The following is a 24,053-nucleotide window of genomic DNA, read 5'->3' on the forward strand; positions in this document are numbered from 1 at the left end:
CATGCCCTTTAGGAGGAAATGAATTCCTAGGAATAAAAATATCCCCTCCTAGCCAGGCAATGGTGTCTCACACCTATAATCTTAGCTACTCAGAAGGCTGAGAATCATGGTTCAAAGACAGCCTGGGCAGGAAAGTTTGTGAAACTCTAGTTAAATCACCAAAAGCTGGAAGTGGAACTGGCTTCAAGTGGTAGAGCACCCCAGACCTTTAGTTTAAGGCCCAATACCAAAAGGAAAAGAAAACACAAAGCAATTCCAATTTTTCTTTCATTCAGCATCAGAAACTTCAAAGCTGATGACAGCAAGATGAGCTGGGAACAAATTCAGTGAAGGAAGAGGAATTTTTAGACTGCTGTGTCTTCTTTACTGAACATCATACAGGGGCACAAAGTCTGGGAAATATTCACCTATTGCTGAGAATGCTTCCCTGCCCCTACTTAGCTTAAAATGCACTTTCCCAAAAGAAATGTGCTTTTTAAAAGGGGAGGGGGGAGGGTTGTAGGATTTGTTGAGACAAATTTACCTCTACAAGTTCAAACTTTCTCACTTTCCTGAACAAGAGTAATGTACGAAAAAGTCTCTTAAATGCTATCCCCCCACCCTGGCTCCTTGGTAATAATTTTATAAAAGTCCTGAACTTTCTGGACTCCTCAGCTGACAGAAAGCAAGGAACAAAGCAAAGATTAGAAAATGATTCATTCTGAGAAATTTTTCTTTTCCTTTTCTACCCTTTCCCCTCCAAAAAGAAACCAATCTGTCTCCACTCATTTCATTTTATGCTACAAAGCTACTCTAACAGCCTGCTGAAGATAAACTACCGATCAGACCAACCCAGAAGTGTATAATAGGCAAATACATAAAACAAGCGGACTTACTTAAATATTAACCTGCAGCCTAAGGGATTTTAAAATTCAAAAAAAGAAAGGAAAACAACAGGCAAAGGAGATACTTTTGAAAAGTACACATGTACTAATAGCCTGAACTCTGTTCACATAAAATTAACTATAGCCCTCACTTGTCAAAATTTGCTTAATTGCTTGAAAAATGCATTTGGCAGCTACAAAAATCTATTTACTTTTTTTCATCTTGCCCAGAACAAACTGGAACATACGTTGAAGATGATAAATGAAAATTGTACACAGAACTGCCTTCTGATTAAAACTACTTCAGAAGACTCCAGGAAGATGAAGCTAAATGGGAATTCGTTGAATAAGCTAGATGCTAATTCCTGTCTGTGCTTTCATGGCTTATTTACTAATACAATGAAAGACATCCTTCCTCTTTTCAATGGACTCTGAATAAATATACTGATATCAGCTGACATTTACAGTAAAAGTTACTAAAAACAGAGCAGGCACTGATGATCAATACTTTACACCTAAACATTAAGGACTTACTTCAGCAACAAAGACTAGGTAAGAAAGCAGGTAAGAGGCAAAAGGGCAACAGGAGAGGAGAGCGACAATGAAGATGTTGATCATTACAGGCAGAGGACACTCAGCTCTTACCACTGCCAAGCATATACTAAGCACAGTGTTGGGGTAGAGGGTCACAGGTGCACTCCTACACAGACTCCCATATGTGTAAAACTTGTATGTTGAAGTACTTATTACTCCTTCTCTCTCACCTATAATATGGCTTATGAGGACTCTAGAACAGAAGGCGGGACCTTCTCAGAAAAGGGTAATGTCAAAAAGAAAAGCGTGAATGCAAAAGAGCTGTGACACAGTAAGAAGCTACAAGGAAAAATACTGCAGAAATACCGACTTGGGGATGAAATCAATCAAATTAAGCCAGGTACTGGTGGCTCATATCTGTAATCATACCTATTCAGGAGGCTGAGAGCTGAGGATTATATAGTTTGAAGCCAGCCCAGGCTGGAAAGTGACTCAAGAGACTCTCAGCACTAAAAAGCCAGAAGTGGAGCTGTAACTCAAGTAGTACAGCACTAGCTTTGAGTGAAAACGTTCAGGGACAGTACCAGACCCTGAGTTCAAGGTTCAGTACTGGCATGCATGCATGCATGCATGTGCATACCTGCATGCACACACACACACACACACATACTCACACACACAATGCAATCAAATTACTATGTTGCAAAACAAATTGTGGGAGGTGAAATTTAAGATACAATAACAATAATAAAGATTGTTGTTGTTTTTTTCAAAGCAAGCATGGGAATGTGGACTTGATTGAAAAAGATAAAAAATGCACAAAACTTTCACGACTATAGCTACTGTCCTGAGGGTAAGACCCATTCCCAGGCCCACTTGGGAAAATTTAGGTGAAGAGAACTGTCCCACATCCTCCTCCAAAAAGAAAGAAAGGGTGGGGGAGGGAGGGAGGAATCTAGTTCCAAAGAGCTAAGAGTATAATCAGCTAGGATATAAAAACAAAAACATGGCTCTGGTGGCTCATGCTTGTATTCCTAGCTATTCAGGAGGCTGAGATCTGAAGACCATGGTCCCAAGCCAGCCCGGACGGGAAAGTCCCTGAGACTCTTTATAGCCAAGAAATTACTCAGAAAACAAACAAACAAACAAAAGTGGCACTGTGACTCAAGTGGCAGAACGCTAGCCTTGAGCAAAAGAGATCAGGGGCAGCGCCCAGGCCCTGAGTTCAAGCCCCAGGACTACCTCCCCACCCCCCAAAAACAAAGCCATACCGTGGTTCTCCAACCCGAGCAAGAGTGCAACCTAAGAACAATCCACAGACTACAGCGCTCAACACGCCGCATGTGCAGTGATCAAATGCACAACTGTCCCTGACCCCTAGCTCAGTTGGCACGGGGCAGGGTTCTCGAGCTGCAAGAGGACAGATTTCTACAGCGGCCCCGGGGCGGCTTGATCCTCCTCCTCCCACGCGGGCTCCGAGGTCGGGGACGGCAGGATTGCTGGCACCCGGGGTACTGGGTCAAAGGGCAAAGTCGCCTCCAGCCGCCCTGGGCAGAGGGCCAGGGACTAAGCGGGCTCCGTGTAGGTGACTTTTAAAAGTCTGACAACAGTGATGACGGCCTTTACTCTACTGACAACGACTTACGACTATAGAATTAGGGGGGGGGGGGAGGTCGGACGGTTGGACAGAGAGACAGAGGGATAGAGGGACAGAGGGACAGAGGCTTGCACCGGGCAGGAGCCACACGACCCGCCTCCACGTGGTGCGCGGCGGGCCCCCCGGACGCCGTCCCCCCCCCCCCCGGACGCCGTTCCCCCCCCCCCCCCCCCGGCCCGCCCTCGGGCCCCGGGCGCGGCTGGAACTTCAGACATGGAGAAAAGCCGGACCGGGTGGAGGACCCCGCACTTTGAGGGTGGGGAGGAGGCTGTGCAAGGTATTTCGACCCTTCGGGGCGGGGTGGGGGGGGGGTGAAGGCCCGGCCGACGCCTCCCCCCCCCGCCCCCGCCGCGGGCCGCAGCGCCCCCCGTCCCCGCGGGCATCCGGGTCCTGCACCCGGCCTGCCGCCCCGGGCCGCGCTCACCTGCGCGATGCCGGCGCCCATCAGCCCGCCGCCGATGACCGTCACGTGCTTGACCATGATCTTCTTCACCGAGGCCGACGCGGAAGACGAGGAGGAGACGGAGCGCACGAACTGCCTGGTGACGAAAGCCATGGTGTGGCGAGGACCGAGCCGGCGGCGGCGGCGGAGCCCGACGAGGAAGCCAGCAGCGGCGGTGGAGGCGGCGCGGGCACCCCGCGGCGAGCGACCTCTGGGGGCGGAGCCTCCGCGGGCCGTGACGTCACCGAGAGGGGCGGGGGTTCGAGGTCGGCCCCGCCCACCGCTCCCGGGCTGGGAGGAGGATTTGCTGGGTCCGTGGGGCCCACGTGGGGGTCGTGGCGCCCTGTTCTGCGCTCAGAGGAAGGAAATTTAGCTGCGATCGCGCCGAACGAAAGTCAAAGACCGTGCGCTCCAACGCAGAGATCAGGCGGGGAGACCTGACCTTGCTGTACCTGTTTCAACACTGCATTGGGGGCAAGGCAGTGAACTCGTGGATAGCTTCAGAGAGTACACTTTGGGGAGAAACTGATCATACTAGACAGTAGCAAAGGAATCTCTCATCATTGGGAGACTTGGCCAATCTTATGTGAATACTTTGTATTTGCTGTATCTTAGTAACATAAAAATTTTTTTCCATTGAAGCCGGGCGCCTTTGGCTCACGCCTGTAATCCTAGCTACTCAGGAAGCTGAGATCTGAGGATCCTGGTTCAAAGCCAGCCCGGGCAGAAAAGGCTGTGAAACTCTTATTTCCAATCAACCACCGGGAGTGGCTCAGTGGCTCAAGTGGTAGAGCGCTAGCCTTGAGCTGAAGAGCTGAGGGACAGCCCCCAGGCCCAGAGTTCAAGCCCCACGGCCGACCAAAAGAAAAAAAATTATAAATTTAAATCATGCCTGTAATCCTGACTACTGATCTGGAGATCAGGGTTCAAAACCAGCCCAGGGAAGTAAAGCGTGTGAGACTCTATCTCCAATTAGCTACCCCAAAAAAGCCAGAAATGAAGCTGTGGCTCAAATAGTAGAGTGCTTAAGTTAGCAAAAAAAGTTCAGGGGCAGAGCTCAGATCCTGAGACTGGCATATAAAAAATTTAAAAAGATATGTGTGTAATATACACTAGGATGTCTAAGTAGGGTACATTCTCAGATTTTTCTTTTCCTTAGGAAAAAAGGATTAAGCACTTACCTTGGCTCATTTAAGCTGCTATAACAAAGCACTATAAATTGAGTGTCTTATAAGAAATTATTTCCCACAGTTCTGGAGGCACAGAAGTCCCAACTCCAGATACTAACAGACTCAGTGTTTAATGATGGCCTGTTCACTGTCCCATAGATTGCTCCTTTTCATTGTAACCTCACGTTGGTAGGAGCAATTGAACTTTGTAGGGTCTCTTCCATAGGTATGAATTCCATTTGTAAGCGACTATCTTCATTACCTAATCACCTCTCAAAAGCCCACCTCCAAATATTCTCACATTGGGTTTCAGCATATGAATCTGAGGGGACACAGTCAGTCTGTATCACCACTGCAGTATTTCCTAGAGATTTTCAAATCTCAGGTCACTTAGCAGTATGTAAAGATGGAAGGAAAAGAGGCAGAAAGATCATGAGTTTCAGGTGAACATGGGCTAAACAGTAAGACTTTACCTCAAAACAAGGAAATGGGAAGGGAGAAGAGGAGGAAGGAAAGAAGGGAGGGAGGGGAGAAGGGTAGAAAGAGTGGGGAGGAAGGAGAGTTGGGAGGGAGGGAAGGTAGGAAAGAAGGGGAGGGGAGGGAAGGGGAAATTGGAGAGTCCTGGAGAAGTCACCAGTGTGCTACATGACTTTCTTTGAACACCCTCCTGGGCTCTAATATCTTCATCTGTCAAAAGAAATGGTCTAACAAATAACTTTCCAGCTATTTGATAATGAGAATTTCATTTTGTTTATAGTCTTCTGAAACAGGAGAGCCACTGTGGCTCCTCCTTCCTATTATCAGTCACAGGACAGTTAGAATAGGATCATTGTCCTCTGTGATCAGGAAGCCTGATCACAAATGGTGAGGTCTCTCATTTTTACCTTCATCTTATTCTAGTGGTTGGACTTCATTTCTCTCTGCAGAGTTTAGCACTGGCAAGTATGACTTTGGTCACTGAACCATCTCAGAGAAAGTAGGCAACTCTGGCAAAAGAGAAAAAGACCGCACAGGAACAGAGTAAGTATTCACTGCTTTTATTTTTTGTCCCATTTATGGATAATTGCAATCAAAGAAACATTATTTGTTGACAGAAAGGGCCATGGGCTCTAGATCCAGCTCAGATTTCCTAACATCCAAAAGTATGAATGGCGATAGAGACAATGAGTAAATTGGAATCTTCCTTCAATTTGTGGGAAATTAATGATTCCTAGCTCTCTGAAGAATGAGTGAGAGCTTAAGGCTGTGTCGTCTCATTTTATTGAGCAATTAAAAAAAATTTCCTATGGCTGAAAATCGAGCTATGGCTGGTACAACAGCAGAGGCCAAAATGTACAAGCAAGTGTGTGCTGCAAAATTAATTCTGGTTATTGTAAATAATCACAGGATGTTCATGTTCAGTGCACAGAATTTACATCTTTGGTTTGAACTTGGACACAGGAACCCAACCTTCACTGATATTAACTTGATATTAATTTGCTATTAACATCTCTCAGTGTTTTCTTTTCTACAACCAGCTTGAGATTTCTGGTTAAGAATCTTCCCCACTGGAGCTTCAGAAACTAGAGAGTGTGGCACCACAGGTTTCATGGTCTGTGATTATGGTCATTCTTGATTTGAGTACTGGCTGGCTATATACCAGTGTAATTCATTTCCTGAAAATCCAATCAGATAAGAGTTATATGTAAAGAAAAACGCAAGCATGCCTCTTTACATAACATGAGCTCAGAGCCTAATGAGACTAGTAGGTGAATGAGGACAGAGGTTCTTGTGTTCTGGGAGGCACATCTGGGCAACTTGGAAAACGGAATACTTGTAATATAACAGAACTGGATTCAGGTCCCACAATGGGGAGCCAGGACACACTATCTTAAAGGGCGTCAAACCAAGCTTTGGGGATTTCAACAAGCTGGAGAGCTATTATGCATATCATGATGACCAAGTATAGTTCCATTACAGACACTGACTTGCTTATTTAAAGAGTCCCTAGCTGGGTACTGGAGGCTCATGCCTGTAATCCTAGCTACTCAGGAGGGGGGAGAGCTGAGGATCTCAGTTTAAAGCCAAACTGGGCAAGAAAGTTTGTGAGACTCTTATCTCCAACTAGCTACCAAAAAAACAGAAGTGGAGCTGTGGCTCAAGTAGTAGAATGCTAACTTTGAGTAAGAAAGCTCAGAGACAAATGCCCAGACCCTGAGTTCAAGCCCCAGGACCTGTGCATGCACATGCGTGTGCACACACACACTCCCCTCAAAGTAAAAAAAAACCCTAAATTTAAAATTCCACTGAAATCATAGATTAGTTTATGTCCTTAAAGAACAGGAAGATATGCAGGGTGCCGGTGACTCGTGCCCATAATTCTAGCTACTCAGAAGGCTAAGATCTGAGGATTGAAGTTCAAAGACAGACCAGGCAGGAAAGTCAGTAAGACTCCTCTCCAATGAATCACAAAACCCAAGAAGTGAAGCAATGGCTCAAGTGGTAGATTGCTAGACTTGAGCAAAAGAGCTCAGGGACAGCACCCAGGACCTGAGTTCAAGCCCCAGTACTGGCCCACATACGCAAAAAGAATATGAAGATCCAAATTCTCAATGGAGGCTCCAAGTCACTTACTCTGGATGTTTTAATACCAGACGTTAATAGTAAAAAATAACAAGGTTATTTCAAAGACATTTATCAAGAATTCCTTATAAAAATTTTCTTTCTAGGATCTGCTAAGTCCTGCAACTATTTTGTGATGTATGAAGTATCTAGATTGTTCTGTTGATAACGTTGCCTGTGACTGAACCAAAGATTCTTGGTCATGGAATCCTTGACCAAATAAACAAAATCTGTGGTTGTTTAATGAACCTATCCTTTCATTAAAGATGATAAGCCCTCAAATCTTCATGTTTAATGTGAATTTATTTATTTTTACTTTTGCCAGTCCTGGGGCTTGAACTCTGGACCTGGGCACTGTCCCTGAGCTTCTTTTGCTCAAGGCTAGCATTCTATCACTTAAGCCACAGCACCACTTCTGGCTTGTTCTGTGTATGTGGTACTGAGGAATCAAACCCAGGGCTTCATGCATGCTAGGCAAGCACTCTATCACTAAGCCTCATTCTCAGCCCAAATATATTTAAAATAATGGTAATCGCTCCATAAGTTTAAGCACTTGAACAAATAGCCCACTTGAATGAATTTGGTTTCTAAAACCACCATGGAATAGTGAAGCAGATTTGATTTCTTGGATACCCTTCTATCACAACAGATATTCCTACTGAAATTCATACTCTATGGTGACAGTCAATCAGTGAGGCAGGAGGCAGAAAAATAGTTTTTCCCCTTTCTAGCCACAATACCAATCACCTTCCTGCACACACACCCAATTAATACTTCATTCATGCAGCAAATTCCCTGAACTCCTGCTCTGTGCGAGGTCCCTGATCTGGTGAGAGATGAGACACAGCCAATCCCTTGTTTCCTTTTGGGCTGGAGGTGGGAAAGAAGGTAGACACAGAGTCTCAATAAACAGTGAGGGATGAGAGCTCACAAGGAAATAAACTGGTGATAAGAACAAGTAATTGTCAGAAAAGGCCACTTGAGACAGGTATAGGGTGGAAGTCTACCCTGAAGTAACCTTTGGGTATCTTATGGGAAAAGCTCATGGGTCTCATCCACAGGAAAAAATAAAAAAAGGTTGAGGTATTAAAAACTGCTTTCGTGAGCTGAGAAGGGAAGGGTGTAGGGGGCAGAGGTAATCTCAACATTCTCTCCTGAAGGTTTTGAGATTTTAGGTCTGCTAGAATAAACGGGCAATTGACAGGTTAACAGGAGAGAAAGCTACAGATTTACTTACATGACAGGGGGCATCAGAAAAAGAGGAGTAGCCAATAACCCAGTGAATTCCAGAAGTTTCTATTCTCTTCTTCATGCAGGAAAAAGAGAAGATAGAGCTACAGGCAACCTTAGAGTAGCATTGGTGGCTTATGCTTGTAATCAGAGTTATTTAGGAGACTGAGATCTGAGGATTGTGGTTCAAAGCCAGCCCAGGCAGAAAAGTCCATGAGATTCTCATTTCCAATTAATCACTGAAAAGCTAGAAGTGGAGCTGTGCCTCATGTGGTAGAATGTCAGCCTTGATCAGAAAAGAATGCAGGGTCAAAAACAAATCAATACTTGATCCCATGATATTTCATCCTTTTTCTTTTTCCTTAGTATTTTACTAAGCAGTTATTCTCTCTCCTTCCACCTTCTGCCTAGGAATGTGCCCAATCCAAAAAATAAGAAGAAATGTAGTGTCACATTCAGAACTGACCTGGAGTGCCATCATGGGCTAAGAATAGTTAACTGCCCAGGTGTGATGACAGAGAAGGAAATCAGAAGTAGAGAGATATGGTGTCTGTGAGGTGTGTAAAACAGCAAGCTCAGTGAGTCATAGGAGATCCTTCTCTTCAAAGTGTTCAAGTTCTGTGCTTCCCCTTTTCAATAATTCTCAAAAACCACTGGATCTTTCCTTACCCTGTTTGTCTCCTCTATCAGGAGCAACAGCAGTAGGCCCTTCCTCCCTTATGCAAGTGAGTCCAAGGCCTGATTTGCAGCTGCTAGAAGCTTACATTCCATGTTATGCTTAAACAGCTAAGGCACCATTCTACATTTCTTTAAAATGATCGCTTTAGTGAGGCGCTGTTGGCTCATACCTGTAATCCTAGCTACTCAGGAGGCTGAGATCTGAGGACTGAGGTTCAAAGTCAGCCCAGGCAAGAAAATCCATGAGATTATTACTTCTAATTACCCAGCAAAAGGTTAAACATGAACTGTGGCTCAAATGGTAAAGTGCCAACCTTGAGCATGAACCTTAAGAGACAGTGCCCATTCCCTGAGTTCAAGCCCCAGTACCAGCACAAAGAAAAAGCTTTAAATGATATCTATCCACTTTTTAAAAACTGTATTAAAGTGACATTACCAAACAAACTGCCTGCTTTTACTAATTAATTGTCAGTTGTGAGGCTTGAATTTGGGGCCTGGCCACTATCCCTGAGCTCTTTTGCTCAAGGCTAGTGCTCTACCATATTGAGCCAAAGCTCCACCTCCAATTTTTCTGGTGGTTAATTGGAGATAAGAGTCTTATGGGGACTTTTCAGCCCAGGCTGGCTTTGAGCAGTGATCCTGAGATCTCAGCCTCCTAAGTAGCTAGGCTTATAGGCTTAAGCCACTAACACCTGGTTCACCTGCTGGCTAGAAGTGCAGCTGTGGCATTAGTGATAGAATGCCAGCCTTGAGTGAAAAAGTTAAATAAACGTGTGAAGTCTTGAGTTGAAGCCCTAGTCCTGTATACATACATACATACACACACACACACAACCAGAGCCAGATGATCTCCTGCTTCTGATTTTTTGATAACATTAGGATGTTTTAAGGCACCTGCCCTTCCTCAGTGCTGAAGAGAGAAGGAGAAGGCAAGTTTCCACACCCCCATTTTACCACAGGATGACAGAGTCTCTGAGAGGACAGAAGGCCTGCCCCTTGGGGGGAACCACTGCAACTAAATGCAGAGCTCCTGCTTCCTGGAGAGTGCCACATCCCTCACGTGCATGCCTTGCGTAGCTGAGCTGTCTCTTTGGGGAGCCTCCCACATGCACACTCGCTCTATCTTTGTTCTTCCCACTTGCCATCATCAGCCAACCTTGGATGGGCTGAGGTGTCACACCCACGGTCACTGGCAGTCAGAAGCATCTGCTTAGAAGGACATTTATTTAGCCGATTTACCTTCTTTTCTTGGAGGTGCTCTTCATCTCTTTGAGATGGTTATATTAAAAGGATGTGGGGCTAAAGTTAGACCAAATCTTCCCGTCAAGGTGGGCTTGGAACCCTCAGCTAAAGCAAAAGTGAAACTCTGCATCAGGCTTACAAACATCAGGAATAATTCCATCTTTGCCAGTTGTTCTCCCATACATACCCGCTTGCCTGAAAGTGAGATAGGAAAAAATAAAAAGGAAATGTTACAGTATCATTCCTTTATCTACTTCAAAAATGAACACATTTAAGCTGGGCGCCAGTGGTTCACACCTGTAATCCTAGCTACTGAGGAAGCTGAGATCTGAGGATCGTGGTTCAAAGCCAGCCCGGGTAAGAAAGTCTATGAGACTCTTATCTCCAACAAACCACTCAGAAAATGAGAAGTGGCACTGTGGCTCAAGTGGTAGAGTGCTAGCCTTCAGCTGAAGAGCTGATGGACAGCGCCCAGGCCCAGAGTTCAAGAACCACGACTGACAAAAAAAAAAAAAAAAAAAGAATACATTTACATGAAATATCTAACTTGAATATTCCTTTAAAAAATACAGAGTCTCTTACAATATATGTCCATGAGAATTTTTACACATTTTTTATGCCAACTTTAAAAGCCTGTCCTCACCTACCCAGGAACTAAAAATCAGCAATCATGTCATGACTACTTACTCCTTTTCAGTCACTTAGGACTAAAAGTTAGCTCAGGGCCTCTGGAGCTTCGCCAGAAAAAATTTCATGTGTCCTAATGTAAGGATATCATGATCAGAGAACCTTTCTTACCAGCCTAGCAGATGATCAGAAAGTATTCTTTTTGTCAGTCCTGGGCTTGAATGCAGGACCTAGGCACTATCTTTCAGCTTCTTTTGCTTGAGTATAGTACTCTTGAGCCATAGCTCCACTTCTGGCCTTTCTGGTAGTTTACTGGAGGTAAGAGTCTTACAGACTTTCTTTCCTGGGCTGGCCTTGAATCTCAATCCTTAGATCTCAACCTCCTGGGTGGCTAGGATTACAGGTATGAGCCACCCTTGTGCAATTCCAGAAATTGTTCTTAACTCTAGTTCTCTGGGGCCCAATTGGAACCTAGGCTATGTGGAAAGGAAAATCTCTAGTCATAAAGATGAGATTTTACCAATGTAGGTTTTGTACTGCTGGGGATCAAACCCAGGGCCTCATGCATGTGAGGCAAGCACTCTGCCACTGAACTACGCCCCAACCTCTAATTCTGCTTCATTTAAAAAATGATGCCATTAAAAAAATACCGCCCCCCACACTGCCACACACAAAGGTTTAACCAACCTATGCCAAAAGGAATAAAGGTTTCTTTTTTTATAAGTTGTCCTTGGTCATCCAGAAAGCGATTAGGATAGAAATCATCTGGTTTCTCCCAAATGGCTGGATCTCTGTGTATCGACCACAAGTTAGGTAAAACCATTGTGCCTTTAGGAATGGTATACCCTTGGAGTACTACAACAGACAAAGAAACAAACAAATGAGAAGCAAAAACACAGCATCATTCCACATGCTTAAGAGTTCTCCCTAAACATTACTATTTGGAAGAACAAACATGTAGTTACTTATTCAGTATTTTAATTGGCTAAGACTAAACTCTGGGGTCCCTGAAGTCAGGGACAAGATCTGTCAGGACTAGCCTGTCTAGTGGCAGAATCCAGACACAGGGCAGGGAAGGTGCTCTGATAAATACTGATTTAATGAATCCAGTCAAATCATAATAACATTACAATTAAGAGACAACACGAAATGCAGTCATAAAATTCGATGTATATATGTGAAAATGGAACTTGGAAAAATTGAGGGAGTTGTGGGGGGCGGTTGGGAGAGACAGAGGAGAATGATGAAAGGGGTAAGGGGTGACATTGATCAAGATGTATAGTGTTCATAAACGGACATGTTTATTTGAAACCCACTTATACAACAATGTAAGGATAATAATTTTTAAATAAAAGAAACACTAAGAAATAAAAGGACGGGGCGGGGGGGGGGGGGGGGCGCGGGCCCGGAGGGGAACATGGGAGGGCAGGGATGGGAAGGGGAAACAAAGGAGGAGGCAACAATGCTTGATAAGAAATGCACTCATTACCTTGCTCATGTAATTGTAACCCCTCTGTATTGTATTTTCACAATTAAAAAAACTTATTAATATAAAAAAAGAAATAGGACATTCCAGATAAACTTTTCCTAAGAATTATAAATTCCTATGATTTGTATAAAACGGTTCACAGAGTTTTCTGTGTATACAACAATAGGATGAGAAGGTAAACTGAGATAAGAGGATTACAGAAATCTCTAAAACGGGTAAATTACAAGTGTGTGTGTGTGTGTGTGTGTGTGTGTGTGTGTGTGTGTGAGAAAGAGAGAGAGAGAGAGAGAGAGAGAGAGAGAGAGAGAATCTTCTGTACCCCAGACTGCCCTCAAAATTGAGGTCCTCCTGCCTCAGCTTCCTGAGAGCTTGGATTGGACATCTGTACCACATCTGGTACAAAGTAAATTTCTTCTTAGTAACGATGCTTAAAAGACACTGTAGACATGACCACTTGAGTATGTCCCACTGTAAGGGAGAGATGGACAGGGATACCTCTAAAACTCAGACAGGCTCCTTCTAAAATTGTGAATTCATGTGTGGTTATAGATTTTTACAAATTGAACTAAGATCATTTCCTGCTAAACATTCCACAATTAGACTAGCTCTCCTGACTTCCACGAAGAGGACACGGGGCAACTTAGCGAATCCTGTAGTGTTTTTTTTTTTTATTGTTGTTGTTGTTTTTCTGTCATCACAGCTCATCTAAGTCATGGCATTGTTTTGCTGGTCTAAGCATGGATGCTTGTGGAGTCCAGAGAGCTATCAATAAAACGTAGTGCTTGAATGCTAGCCCCACTACAAAAGAGTGCAAGCATTCAGCCAGGCGTCAGTGGCTCACACCTGTAATCCTAGCTTCTCAGGAAGCTGAGATCTGAGGATTGCAGTTCAAACAGCCTGGGCAGGAAAGTCCGTGGGACTCTCCAATTCATCACTAGAAAACTGGAAGTGGCACTGTGGCTCAAGGTAGAGCACTCGCTTTGAGCTGAAGAGCTCAGAGATAGGGCCCAGGCCCAGAGTTCAAGCCCCATGATTGACAAAAGAGAGAGAGAGAGAGAGAGAGGAAGCATTCACCGGTCATTTCACTATGTAGGACAGTGTTAACTCAATGGCTGCCATAGCCTCTGCTTAGCTGCACGGACTGGGGGCACCTCCAGAGCAGGGAGACTTGCCTGTTTTCTCTGAGGTCATGTGAGGAATGGCGAGAGGCACCACCACGGTCAGCCTCTGCACCTCCATGATGGTGGCTTCAGTGTAGGGCATGTGGGTCTTGTCGGTGAGGGAGGGGGCTCGGTCACTACCAATGACCCTTTCAATTTCTTCATGAACCTTCTCTGTGCGGAAAACAAACAAACAACAAAAAAAGATAAACCAGAAGCTGGAGTTGAACATGTACCTTATACCCACTTCCCTTGACCATTTCCATGAAAAGGATAGGTAGGATGTAGCAGCCTGGCACAGCCTCATTCAGCCTCAGAGAACTGCAGCACTGGTCGGGCACGCCTGGTACAGAGGAAGGGGTTGCTAAGCCATACTGGGACTTGGAAGCAGGCTAGTAGAAGGCCAAGCTTGCTCTTCTTATAACAACCTGCTATTGTGGGAACTAACTGGGATCCTCTGAGTACTACATGAATCCTCTACAGTGTGACTCAGCTACCTTGTTCTACTTTGTGCCTCCTCTTGAAGGTCAGAGAGGTAAAGAATTGGGGCCTTGGGCCAGTAGTCATGTGGCTAGCTAGCTTGGAGGTAGATCCTGAAGTCTTGTCCATAAATGACTGCGGCTCAGCCAACCTCTAAGCTGCAAGTTCATGAGAAGTCCAAGAGTAGAATTGTCAAAGTTAAGCCACTCCTGGATTCTTGAAACTATATGAGCTAATAATGGTTTTATTTGAAAAGATGCTAAAGGTTGGGTTAATTTGTAACTCGGTAAGTTATTATAGGCAGGCCCAATTGTGTCTGTAGTAAGAAGAATAGTGTTCCCTTCAAAATGTCCACACCTTAATCTCCTACTACATTGTAAATAAGGCACTTCACCTGGTGTCTCCTACTCCGTTTTCCGTTGCCTCAAGAAAATGGCAGGTGGTTGGATATGTTACAAAGGAAGGAGGTCTGTTCAGCTCAGAGTTTTGGAGGTTGAAAGTAAGAAGCCAGGCAGCTGCATTTGAATATCCTCTGGCAAAGGCCCTTCTGGCCAGATCACAGCATGCATGTGGGAACGGGCAATTACAGCACAAGCAGGAAGCCAGAAGGATGCATAGGCCCAGCTTGCTCTCTGTATAACAACGCACTATTGTGGGAACTAACCGGGGTCCTCTAAGAACATGAATCCTCTACAACACTGTAGAGATACCTTTCTCTACCTTGTGCCTCCTCTTAAAGATCAACCACTTCACCTCCACTACCACACTGAGAACCAAACTTCTAGCCCATGATTCTTTGGAAGTCTCCATAGCACATGGTAAAGGGCTATGCTGGTCTAATTCAAAGAAGGACCAAGAGATGGGGAGAATGCGCTGGATGATCTGTTTTGCAGTCGTGGGCTGCCTAATGATGCTGCAGCCAACAACAGAGCACATACATGAGAGTCATGCTCTGTGGTTTATAGTGAGGCTGTGGTCATCTTAGTCAAAGCACACTCTGTGATGTCCACACAATAATGAAGTCACCTGACAACACATTTCTCAGAGCACATCTGCATGGTGAAGGGACGCATGCCTGTTCATGACTTTAAAATCAGGAAACCTTTCCCAATTGAGAGAGAGATGACAGTACAGAAGCATGGCTAGATCCAGGACTGTTCTCTCTGACATTGGAGGAAGGGAGTCACAAGCCAAAGAGGCGGGAAAGAGCCAGGAAATGAATTCTCTTGGGTCTCCTGAAAGGGACCAAACCCTGCCAGCATTTTGATTTTTCATCCAACGAGGCATGTGTCAGACTCTTTAATGTATAGGACTATGAGACCACAAATCTGTGTGGTTTGGATTATGTTTGTAATAATTCATTATAGCAGCAACAGGAATGACTATTCCCTCTTATTTATCCATTATTTAACACCAGTGACATTCACTATCTATTGGAATTGACATAGTAAAACTAGCTGCGTGGGCCTCCATTCTCCACTTTTGAAACAAGATAAATGGGTTCATGTGAATATTACAATTCCCGTGAGCTCTAAAATATTCTGCTTCAACTCTTCTACCATTGAAGATTTCACACAGAATGAGATAGAGAGAAAATCAGGGTGATCAAGCTTCTCCCATGTAGACACTGAGTTTTCACTGCTAACATCTTACCAACTTCCTGTGAATTTCAAGTATTTAATTTTGTTTTCCAGTCTCGAGGCATTGGAGCTTAGAGACAATAGATTACAGAGGTTACAGATTATTCCTGATTTAAATCATTTGGGCTTGCCATGAATAAAGAGCAGATGAGCTGGGCTCAGTAGCTCAACTTGTTAATCCTAACTACACATGAGGCTGAAATCCAGTTCAAGCAGGAAAATCCATGAGACTCTTACCTCCAGTGAACTAAAAGCTGGAAGTAGAGTTGTGGCTCAAATGGTAGAGTGGGAAAGGTAAGGGACAGTTACTAGGGGAAATTTAAGCCCTAGTACCGGCGTGCACACGAGCATGCCACCCCCCCCCACTTCCACCCCCCCCCCCCACAGAAAATCACATGAATTACTTACCTTGCACATCAGGATTCAGTGACATGTACAGCAGGCACCAAAGCAAAGAGTTGGTTGTGGTATCAGTGCCAGCGAAGAAGAGATCGCTGATGATATAAAATAGGTAGTCTTCATTAAAACTACTGTTGCTGTTATTTTTCTTCTCCTCCTCCACCTGGAGCAAGTACATGTCTATGAAATCCTGAGGAGTCTCATTGTCCAGAGACTCTCGATGATCTTTGATGATTTTTTTAAGGAAGCTGGTTATATCCTTTTCAATTTGTCTCACTTCTTTAAATAGTCCGAAGGGAAGGTAATAAAGCCAGGGGCATATGTTGACCAGGAGGAGCTGTTTGTTCAGACAAATTTCTAATCCCCGAGACATAAAACTAAGCATCTTCTTAAATTCCCCATTGGTGTAATCGAAGCGTTGGCCAAAGCACAAGGAACAGATGACATTAGACACAGCACTGTTGATAATGGGGAAAGGGTTGAAGGGATCTTTTCCATACTTCTGCATTTCCTCCTTTATGTATTTGAACTCCTCAATAATCTTGGGCTCCAAGCTAAGCTTCCCCAAACCAAAATGACGAAGAGTTGAGTGAGAGAACTTTCTCTGCTGTTTCCAGACTGGACCATAGTGTGCAAACACCAGCCCTGGCAAAGGACATGGGGAAAGGGTGGAGAGAGAACAATGCCTGATCACACTGAATACACCCAATTAGCAAAGAGGCACAGCCACAACTCTCAAGGTTCTTGTAAAAAGCATTTATTCAGGTAAAGACCACCAGTCATGAAAAAACAGTTAGGAAAGTTTACTTATGAAGATACTTTAGGTTTAATAACAGAAATTAGCTTCAACTAAATTAAGAGGATTTGGTATAGTTATATTATCAATAGTGACTTCCAGTACAAGGAAAACCAGTTAAGTGTCAGTGCCCAAAATTAGTGTGCATTTAAATGTCCTTTTGTGCTTTTTTGGTGGTGTTGGAAATTGAACTCAGGGCTTCACATTTGCTAGGCAAGCACTCCACCATGTGAGCCACAACTCCACATCTAGCTTTCTGAGTTTACTAGAGATGACTCACAGACTTTCCTGCCCAGGCTAGCTTCAAACTGCTATCCTCAGATCTCAGCCTCCTGAGTAGCCAGACTTCAAGTGAGAGCTACCAGCACTTGCTAAAGCTCATTTGTATAATTAGCTATTTTATATGATTTAGTCTTCATAATGTCTTAATGTCTAAAAGGAAAAGCCTCCTCTCCTTAAACTTTCTTCTTCACAACTATTTTGCATTATTCTGGGCTATTCACTCTTTTATAAACCTTTAATATTAGCTTGTCATGCTCTATAAGAAAGCCTTTGAAATGTTAACAGGGCTTGCAATTGATTTATAGATGAATTTGAAAACTTCCTTCTTCACGGTCATTGGACTTGTTTGGCCATCAAGAATAAATCTTTTTTTTTTTCAAGGTTACTTTTTGTATTCAATAATTTTCAATTAGAGGTAGTATGCAAATACTCATATGGTGGGTTTGACTTGCACTCAGGAGATATGAGAATTTCAACTTCAAAACAAAGATACTAATGGAAAAACCAGAAGAGTTGAGTCACTGAAAAGAATAATTCTTAAGTCACCCTTTTAAGCTTTAACAAACTGATAGATTGATTTTCTAACTTAAAAACAATGTTTCCATATAGTCTGGCAGTTCTTGTGCCATAAAGTCTAGGAGCATTGTAACCTGTTGAGGTAGAACTGGGTAGGGCAAGGTTGAGAAGTATTTTCTTGGCTAGCTCCAGGGCAAAACATACATTGTCTTGTTTTCTTCTGCCAGTATTTAGAGTTTGTCAATTCAGAATGAACCCTTCAAGAATTCCATCTTTGTACAGAAGGCTTTTCATATGGCCACCTTGACATTATCTGTTCTCATCCCATATCCCTAGCCATGAGGTCACTAAAAGACATTATTCTCCAGAGCATTTAGTTTCTATTTTCTGGGAGTTGGGGTAGTCTAAGGAACTTCTTCTTCTTCTTTTTTTTTTTGCCAGTCATGGGGCCTGAACTCTGGGCTTGGGCATTGTCCCTCAGCTCCTCAGCTCAAGGCTAGCGCTCTACCACTTGAACCATAGCACCACTTCCGGCTTTTTTCTTTTTGCTTATGTGGTGCTGAGAAATCGAACACAGGGCCTCAGGCATGCAAGGCAAGCGCTCTACCGCTGAGCCACCTTCCCAGCCCTAAGGAACTTCTTTAACTACATTTTATATCTACTTTGCACCACCCCTTATTTCATTTTTTATTATTTTGTCGGTCAGGAGGCATGAACTCAGGGCTTGGGTACTGTGCCTAAGCTTCTGCACTCAAGGCTAATACTCTACCACTTTGATCTATAGCTCCACATCTGGTTTTCTGGTGGTTAGTTGGAGATTAAGAGTTTTATGGTCTTTCTTGCCCAGTCAGGCGTTAGATCTCAACCTCTTGAATAGCTAGGATTATAGCCGTGAGCCTCCAGCACCCAGCTCCACTCCTGATTCCAGCTCATTCCTGTCTCCTCTGACCACTGAAACCTTCAACTGCTGAGCCTTCCTGCGGTGTGCAGGGTGAGCACATTATTCTCTCACACTCTTGGATACCCCCCAGCAGACTTAGAGGGGTAGCCTTTCTCTGCTCTATTCAGTCATCTGCCACCTCTAACCCCCTCTCTATGGTCAGATGGATGGTGCAGGACTGTAGCCATCTCTTTATTTCATTGTGGATGATAAGTATGTGTTCATTCAAACGCCTCCTAATTACAGTGTGTAAAGTCAAGACAAAGAAGGAACAGGAATAATGTTTATGTTCCTGAAATCAGATGAGCCTCTTGCTTAAAAAAACCCTATAAACAATTTCCTAGGCAATTGGAGTTCAGTTACTCTTCCTTAGTCCTTCCTTAGTCACTCAGAAGGTAACCATTACTGGGCTTTCTTCTTTTTCCCCCATAGTAGATGTTGTCTTTCAAGCCAACCTCAGAAATCGATATGAATTCTTAGTACCCTCTTATTACTTATGGCATCACCTATGACACCTCTGCTTTGTCTAATTTCTCGAAAAGCTTGTTTTTTCCCTTCTTAGATCCTTGCTCTACACACTCCATGCATTATCTTTTAAAGTACGTATTTGTATTTAGGAAAGACTTTGAATAGCAAAATGCCCTCTTTTGATCAGTTTTCTAACATTTAGAGTATCCCATGGGCTAGAAGATTTAAGAAACACAACCCTTGTTCTCTAGATTCTTCTGTCTTGGGAGGAGCTGGGTTACCCCCACACCATTGCCATTGGATTGTACAGAAGGTACAGAGTGGTGCCAGGAAGCACCAGGCTAGCTGAGCACCTCACAGAACGGAGGATACTGGAATGGACGCAACTTGCAGAGGATGTGTGTGAAAACACACTTGAGACAAATAAAACACTTGAACAAAGTCAAAATGGATGTTTTGAAAAGCTTGAATTTATCTGCAGGGAGAAGTCAGGTTTAGATGAGGCAAGGAACTGAGCCTTCTCTAATGAGGGTACGATTAAAGATCTGGGCAATTTAATGACGAGCTATCCACAACCAAGCAGGAATTTCCATTTCAAATAGTTTATAATTAAAAATGTGAACAGTAAGCCAACTTTATTTTCAGAATTAAAACATAGAGGTTTTGACCAAGCACAGTAAAAAATAATTTAAAAATTAACATTTCAGAAACAAAAAAAGTAAAATTCTCCCCCCTCCCCCCAACCTCACAGCTCAATAGAGAAGAAACTCTTGGTCGGTCTTGTGTTGTTGTCATTGTGTGATCTTCTAAGTATTTCCCTGCTCTTAATTTTATGAAATTTTGCCTCCCGAAAACCAATGAAGGCCACAGAACATGATAAAAATGGTTGTCCTTAATGTAAATGAAAAGCTGAGCTTTAGTGAAAGGCAAAGTGTCTTTCGTGGGAATCCAAGGGTCATGGGGAAAAGCAAATCAAGAACCCACAGTATTTGAGTTAAGGATCATGAAGTAAGATCTAGTTTATAGTGAGCAATACTTATTTGCACAGCAGTAATGTTGTGATATAGTCTATTACAAATGAGGGTGTTCTGTGCTATCCATGAAGCTGTAGGTAAACGTGGTTTCTACAGAATGTGTCTTGCATCATAAAGAAATCCTAAGTCTCCCTTCCATCCTATCTCTAACACTGTCCAAACTCATGCCTTTCAGCCTGCCTCCTTGCTGTAGACACACAGGGCACAGTTGCAGCATGCCGGTGCCTGCCTTAGACTTGGGATAACATCCCACGAGATTGCTGTCTGCCATGCATACCTTTGGCCTCCAGTGGCTGGTTCTCTTGGCAGCCAGGACACCTGAAGAGAACCAAGTAGAAGCAGGGGCAACACATGGGATGGGATGGAGAGGGTGAGGTGTAAATTTCCACTTGTTTTTCAGTGGCACATTGAAGGTATTCTGATCACTACTCCTTGTTTAAAATCTCTGTGCACAGTGTCACTCTGGCTTTATCCTGATCCCAAAAGCCCAAGTCTCTTCATTCCCTGTTCTAAGGGCAGGAGATACCAATTCACTTCAAAGACACTTAATGAGCTCCTTACCTGGGCCAGGCAGTAATGGCACAGTAATGGTCCTCCAGGGCTGATGGCCTATATTCAGTCCCAAGGTTACAGAACCTGGGTTTTCTAAGTTGATGGAGGGAAACATAGGGGCAACAAAATTTGATTTGACAAGGAAACCTAACCTATCCGGAGAGGCAGTGAGCCCAAGCTTCCTGAGATAAAGCCACTTAACGACATTTATGTAATGGGTATGAGCAACTCAAAGAAGTTTTGGAACTACCAGCCAGTAAGGTAAAGTGGAAGCCTGATAAACCTGATAAAACCTGTGTGTCTGTGTGTGGGAGGGGGGTGGGGTGAATAACTGGAGTGTTGTATTCCACAGGTAGCAGACAGCATGTTTTCCAAATTGCAAAATTGTGCAACTTCAGCTCTCATAAACAGTAACAATGCTATGGGTGCCTCGTTGGGATTTGCTCACACACACACACACACACACACACACACACACACACACACATGCACACACGCACGCATGCACACAGGTACTGGGTCTTGAACTTAGGGCCTGGGTGCTGTCCTTTAGATTTTCATCCATAGCTGCAACTCTATCACTTAGGCCACACTTCCATTTCCTGCTTTTGGGTGGTTAATTGGAGACATGAGTTTCAGGAACTTTCCTACGAGGGCTGGCTTCAAACTGTGTGCCAGCTATCTTTTTATTTATGCTACCAAGGATTGCTCCCAGATGCTTTCATTTCCTAGGCCAGGTGCTTAACTTACCACAGAGTTACACCCCAGCCAAGAACTCAGCCACGAACTTAGCCAGTTCTGTACTTGAACTCAGACTCAGAGCCTGGGGCTTTTTTTTTTTTCTCTGCTGGGCCTGGGCACAGTCTCTAAGCTCTTCAGCTCAAGGCTAGCACTCTGCCACTTGGGTCATAGTGCCACTTCTGGCTTTTTCTGCTTATATGGTGCTGAGGAATTGAACCCAGGGCCTCATGCATGCAAGGCAAGCACTGTACCACTGAGCCACCTTCCCAGCCCCCCTACCCCTTTTTAAAGTCCTTTAGCTTTTTCTGCTCAAGGCTAGCACTCTACCACATGAGCCACAGCTCCACTTCCAGCTTTTTGGAAGTTAACTGGAGGTGAGTCTCACTAGTTTTCCTGCCCGAGCTGTTTTTTTTTTTTTTTTGGGTCCGGTCATGGGGCCTGAACTCTGGGCCTGGGCGCTGTCCCTCAGCTCTTCAGCTCAAGGCTAGCGCTCTACCACTTGAACAACAGCGCCACTTCCAGCTTTTTTCTTTTTGCTTATGTGGTGCTGAGGAATCGAACCCAGGGCCTCAGGCATGCAAGGCAAGCGCTCCACCACTGAGCCATCTTCCCAGTCCCCGAGCTGTTTTTGAACCCCATCCTCAGACTGCATCCTCCTTGAGCAGGTAGGAGGTACCGGCATGGGCCACCATCATCAGGCATGTTGTTGTCTTTAAGAGGAAAAATATCTTGTTAAACTCTTGTGGTCAAAACTCACCAGATGTACATAATACACTTCCCTCTTTCTTTCTTTCTTTCTTTTTTTGGTCCGGTCGTGGGGCCTGAACTCTGGGCCTGGGCGCTGTCCCTCAGCTCTTCAGCTCAAGGCTAGCACTCTACCACTTGAGCCACAGCGCCACTTCCAGCTTTTTTCTTATGTGGTGCTGAGGAATCGAACCCAAGGCCTCAAGCATGCAGGCAAGTGCTCTACCACTGAGCCACCTTCCCAGCCCACACTTCCCTCTTTCTAACAGGGCCTATATGTTTAGAGACTGTGGGGGAATCACAGACTGAGGAGCGAGGCCTATCTGGGAGGAGAGACATCTGATGTATGACACCCCGAGGTCCTCTGCCTTACCCCCTTTATTATGGTCCCTCAATCCCTGGGGGGTTCTTAAGAGTCTCAAAGTCCGGCCTGAGTCAGTGTTGGGGTGGCATCTTCAAGCTACCACCCCCCCCCCCGCCTTCGCGCAGGTGCAGGGGTGAGGCGCGCACCTGCAGCCCCAATGGTGTGGGGTGGGGGTGCGTGCGCGCACGCGCGCGTGCCCACCACGACCCAAGGCTCCCCTGGCTCACCTTTCTCCTTGGTGACAAGGGAGATGAGCGGCACCCTGGGGCGGTCGCTGAACACCTCGGCCTGCTGCACCAGCGCCTGGCGCACGCTGTGGAAGTCGTTGAGGACCACCACCGGGTAGTGGCCGATGAAGAAGCTGAAGATGTTGCCATACACGCGGGTCAGTTTGGTCAGGAGCACTTGGGGACCCGAGGCAGCATTGGAGTCCACGCCGGCGGCCAGCCAGCCGTAGCCGTTTCGCCGGAAGAAGGGCGGCAGCAGCACGGGCCCATAGTTGCCCACCAGGGGCCAGGGCGTGGGCCCCGGAGGGAGGCCCCGCGCCCGGTGCCATCGCAGCCAACCCCAGCCCAGCAGCGCGACCAGGCCGCACAGCAGCAGCAGCGCGCCGCCGCTCGGGCCCAACTGCAGCAGCAGCTCGGGGGCAGCTCGGAGAAGCCCCACGGGCCAGGTCGGGTCGGCGGCGGCGGGGGACTGCGGCTGTCCCCGGGAGGACATGCTCCGTGCGCGCCCGGCCTCGTGGAGACGCCGGTTCGCCGGGGCCGCCAGCAGCTGACGGCGCGCTGGAAGGTCAGGGGCAGGGACCAGAGCGCCAGGAGCGCCTCTGATTGGCTGAGCCCACGCGTTGTCCCCTGCCTCTTCCAATCAGCAGCGCCGCAGCCGAGCTGCGGATACTTTTGTTACTACACAGAGTCGGTCGGCTCCGGGAGGGCGAAGTGGAGCGCGGTGGGGGCTGGAGCGCGAAACCATCTGATTTGTACCCAAGGTTGCACCCCTTTTCCCTGGCTCGGGTTTGTCGTGGCTGCCCTTAACACTAGGGCTCTGGTTGACAGTAGCGATTTTCTTTCGTCAGCCCAGGGCAGAAACCCTTAGCAGGTTGTCCAGGAAAGTTGAAGGCTAAGCATAGGTATCTGCTTGAGCAGGAACAGATAAGCATTTGGAGGAGGAAGATTTAAGTAGCTATTACTATAATATATATTAATCAATTGGAGAGATGACATTATGAGTAGCCTTAGGCGAAATCTGAAACACTGAGTTTGCAACATCAACTAAGAATTGCATAATACTTTGAAAACAAAGTTCGCCACCATAATGGCCTTTAAGTTCTTTACTTTGATGATGATTCCAGGTGCTTCCCTTTCTATCTTCTACAAGCCATGTTTTGTGGTTCTTAGATTTGCCA

The 24,053-nt window shown here is 45.3% G+C and overlaps 2 protein-coding genes across 5 annotated transcripts in view; both read right to left on the reverse strand.

Annotated features, from left to right (window-relative positions):
* Positions 1 to 3,681, reverse strand: part of Hadh (hydroxyacyl-CoA dehydrogenase) — a 36,083-nt gene extending 32,402 nt beyond the window's left edge. Inside the window, exon 1 of the mRNA XM_042701759.1 lies at positions 3,479 to 3,681. Within this exon, the coding sequence (XP_042557693.1) occupies positions 3,479 to 3,610 (132 nt within the window). The 5' untranslated portion in view covers positions 3,611 to 3,681. The remainder of the gene's footprint in view (positions 1 to 3,478) is intronic.
* A 140-nt stretch (positions 3,682 to 3,821) lies between these two features.
* On the reverse strand, positions 3,822 to 23,386 carry LOC122127256 (cytochrome P450 2U1). 4 transcript variants are annotated; one of them, XM_042701896.1, is made up of 6 exons: positions 22,876 to 23,386; positions 16,221 to 16,856; positions 13,705 to 13,866; positions 11,731 to 11,898; positions 10,414 to 10,611; positions 3,822 to 3,844 (listed from the first exon to the last, which is right to left on the reverse strand). In XM_042701896.1, the coding sequence occupies exons 1-5, from the start codon at positions 23,366 to 23,368 to the stop codon at positions 10,436 to 10,438; spliced, it is 1,635 nt and encodes a 544-aa protein (XP_042557830.1). In that variant the 5' UTR covers positions 23,369 to 23,386; the 3' UTR covers positions 3,822 to 3,844; positions 10,414 to 10,435. The 4 variants fall into 4 exon arrangements, with proteins under 4 accessions (XP_042557830.1, XP_042557828.1, XP_042557829.1 ...); XM_042701894.1 differs by lacking the exon at positions 3,822 to 3,844 and adding an exon at positions 5,687 to 6,320; XM_042701895.1 differs by lacking the exon at positions 3,822 to 3,844 and adding an exon at positions 8,274 to 8,284.
* Positions 23,387 to 24,053: the final 667 nt, after the last annotated feature.

This window comes from Dipodomys spectabilis, unplaced genomic scaffold, assembly GCF_019054845.1.
Source record: "Dipodomys spectabilis isolate Male_0828 unplaced genomic scaffold, ASM1905484v1 ptg000297l, whole genome shotgun sequence".
In the NCBI taxonomy this organism is placed as follows: Eukaryota; Metazoa; Chordata; class Mammalia; order Rodentia; family Heteromyidae; genus Dipodomys; species Dipodomys spectabilis.

Bases quoted from the DNA above. Each gene is read 5' to 3' on its own strand.
- LOC122127256 (XM_042701896.1), bottom strand. From the start codon at position 23,368: ATGTCCTCCCGGGGACAGCCGCAGTCCCCCGCCGCCGCCGACCCGACC. The intron at 16,857-22,875 runs GTGAGCCAGGGG...GTCCTTTGCCAG, and splicing joins CCTTGTCACCAAGGAGAAAG to GGCTGGTGTTTGCACACTAT. The intron at 11,899-13,704 runs GCAAGTCTCCCT...TGTCTGTTGTAG, and splicing joins CATGACCTCAGAGAAAACAG to TACTCCAAGGGTATACCATT.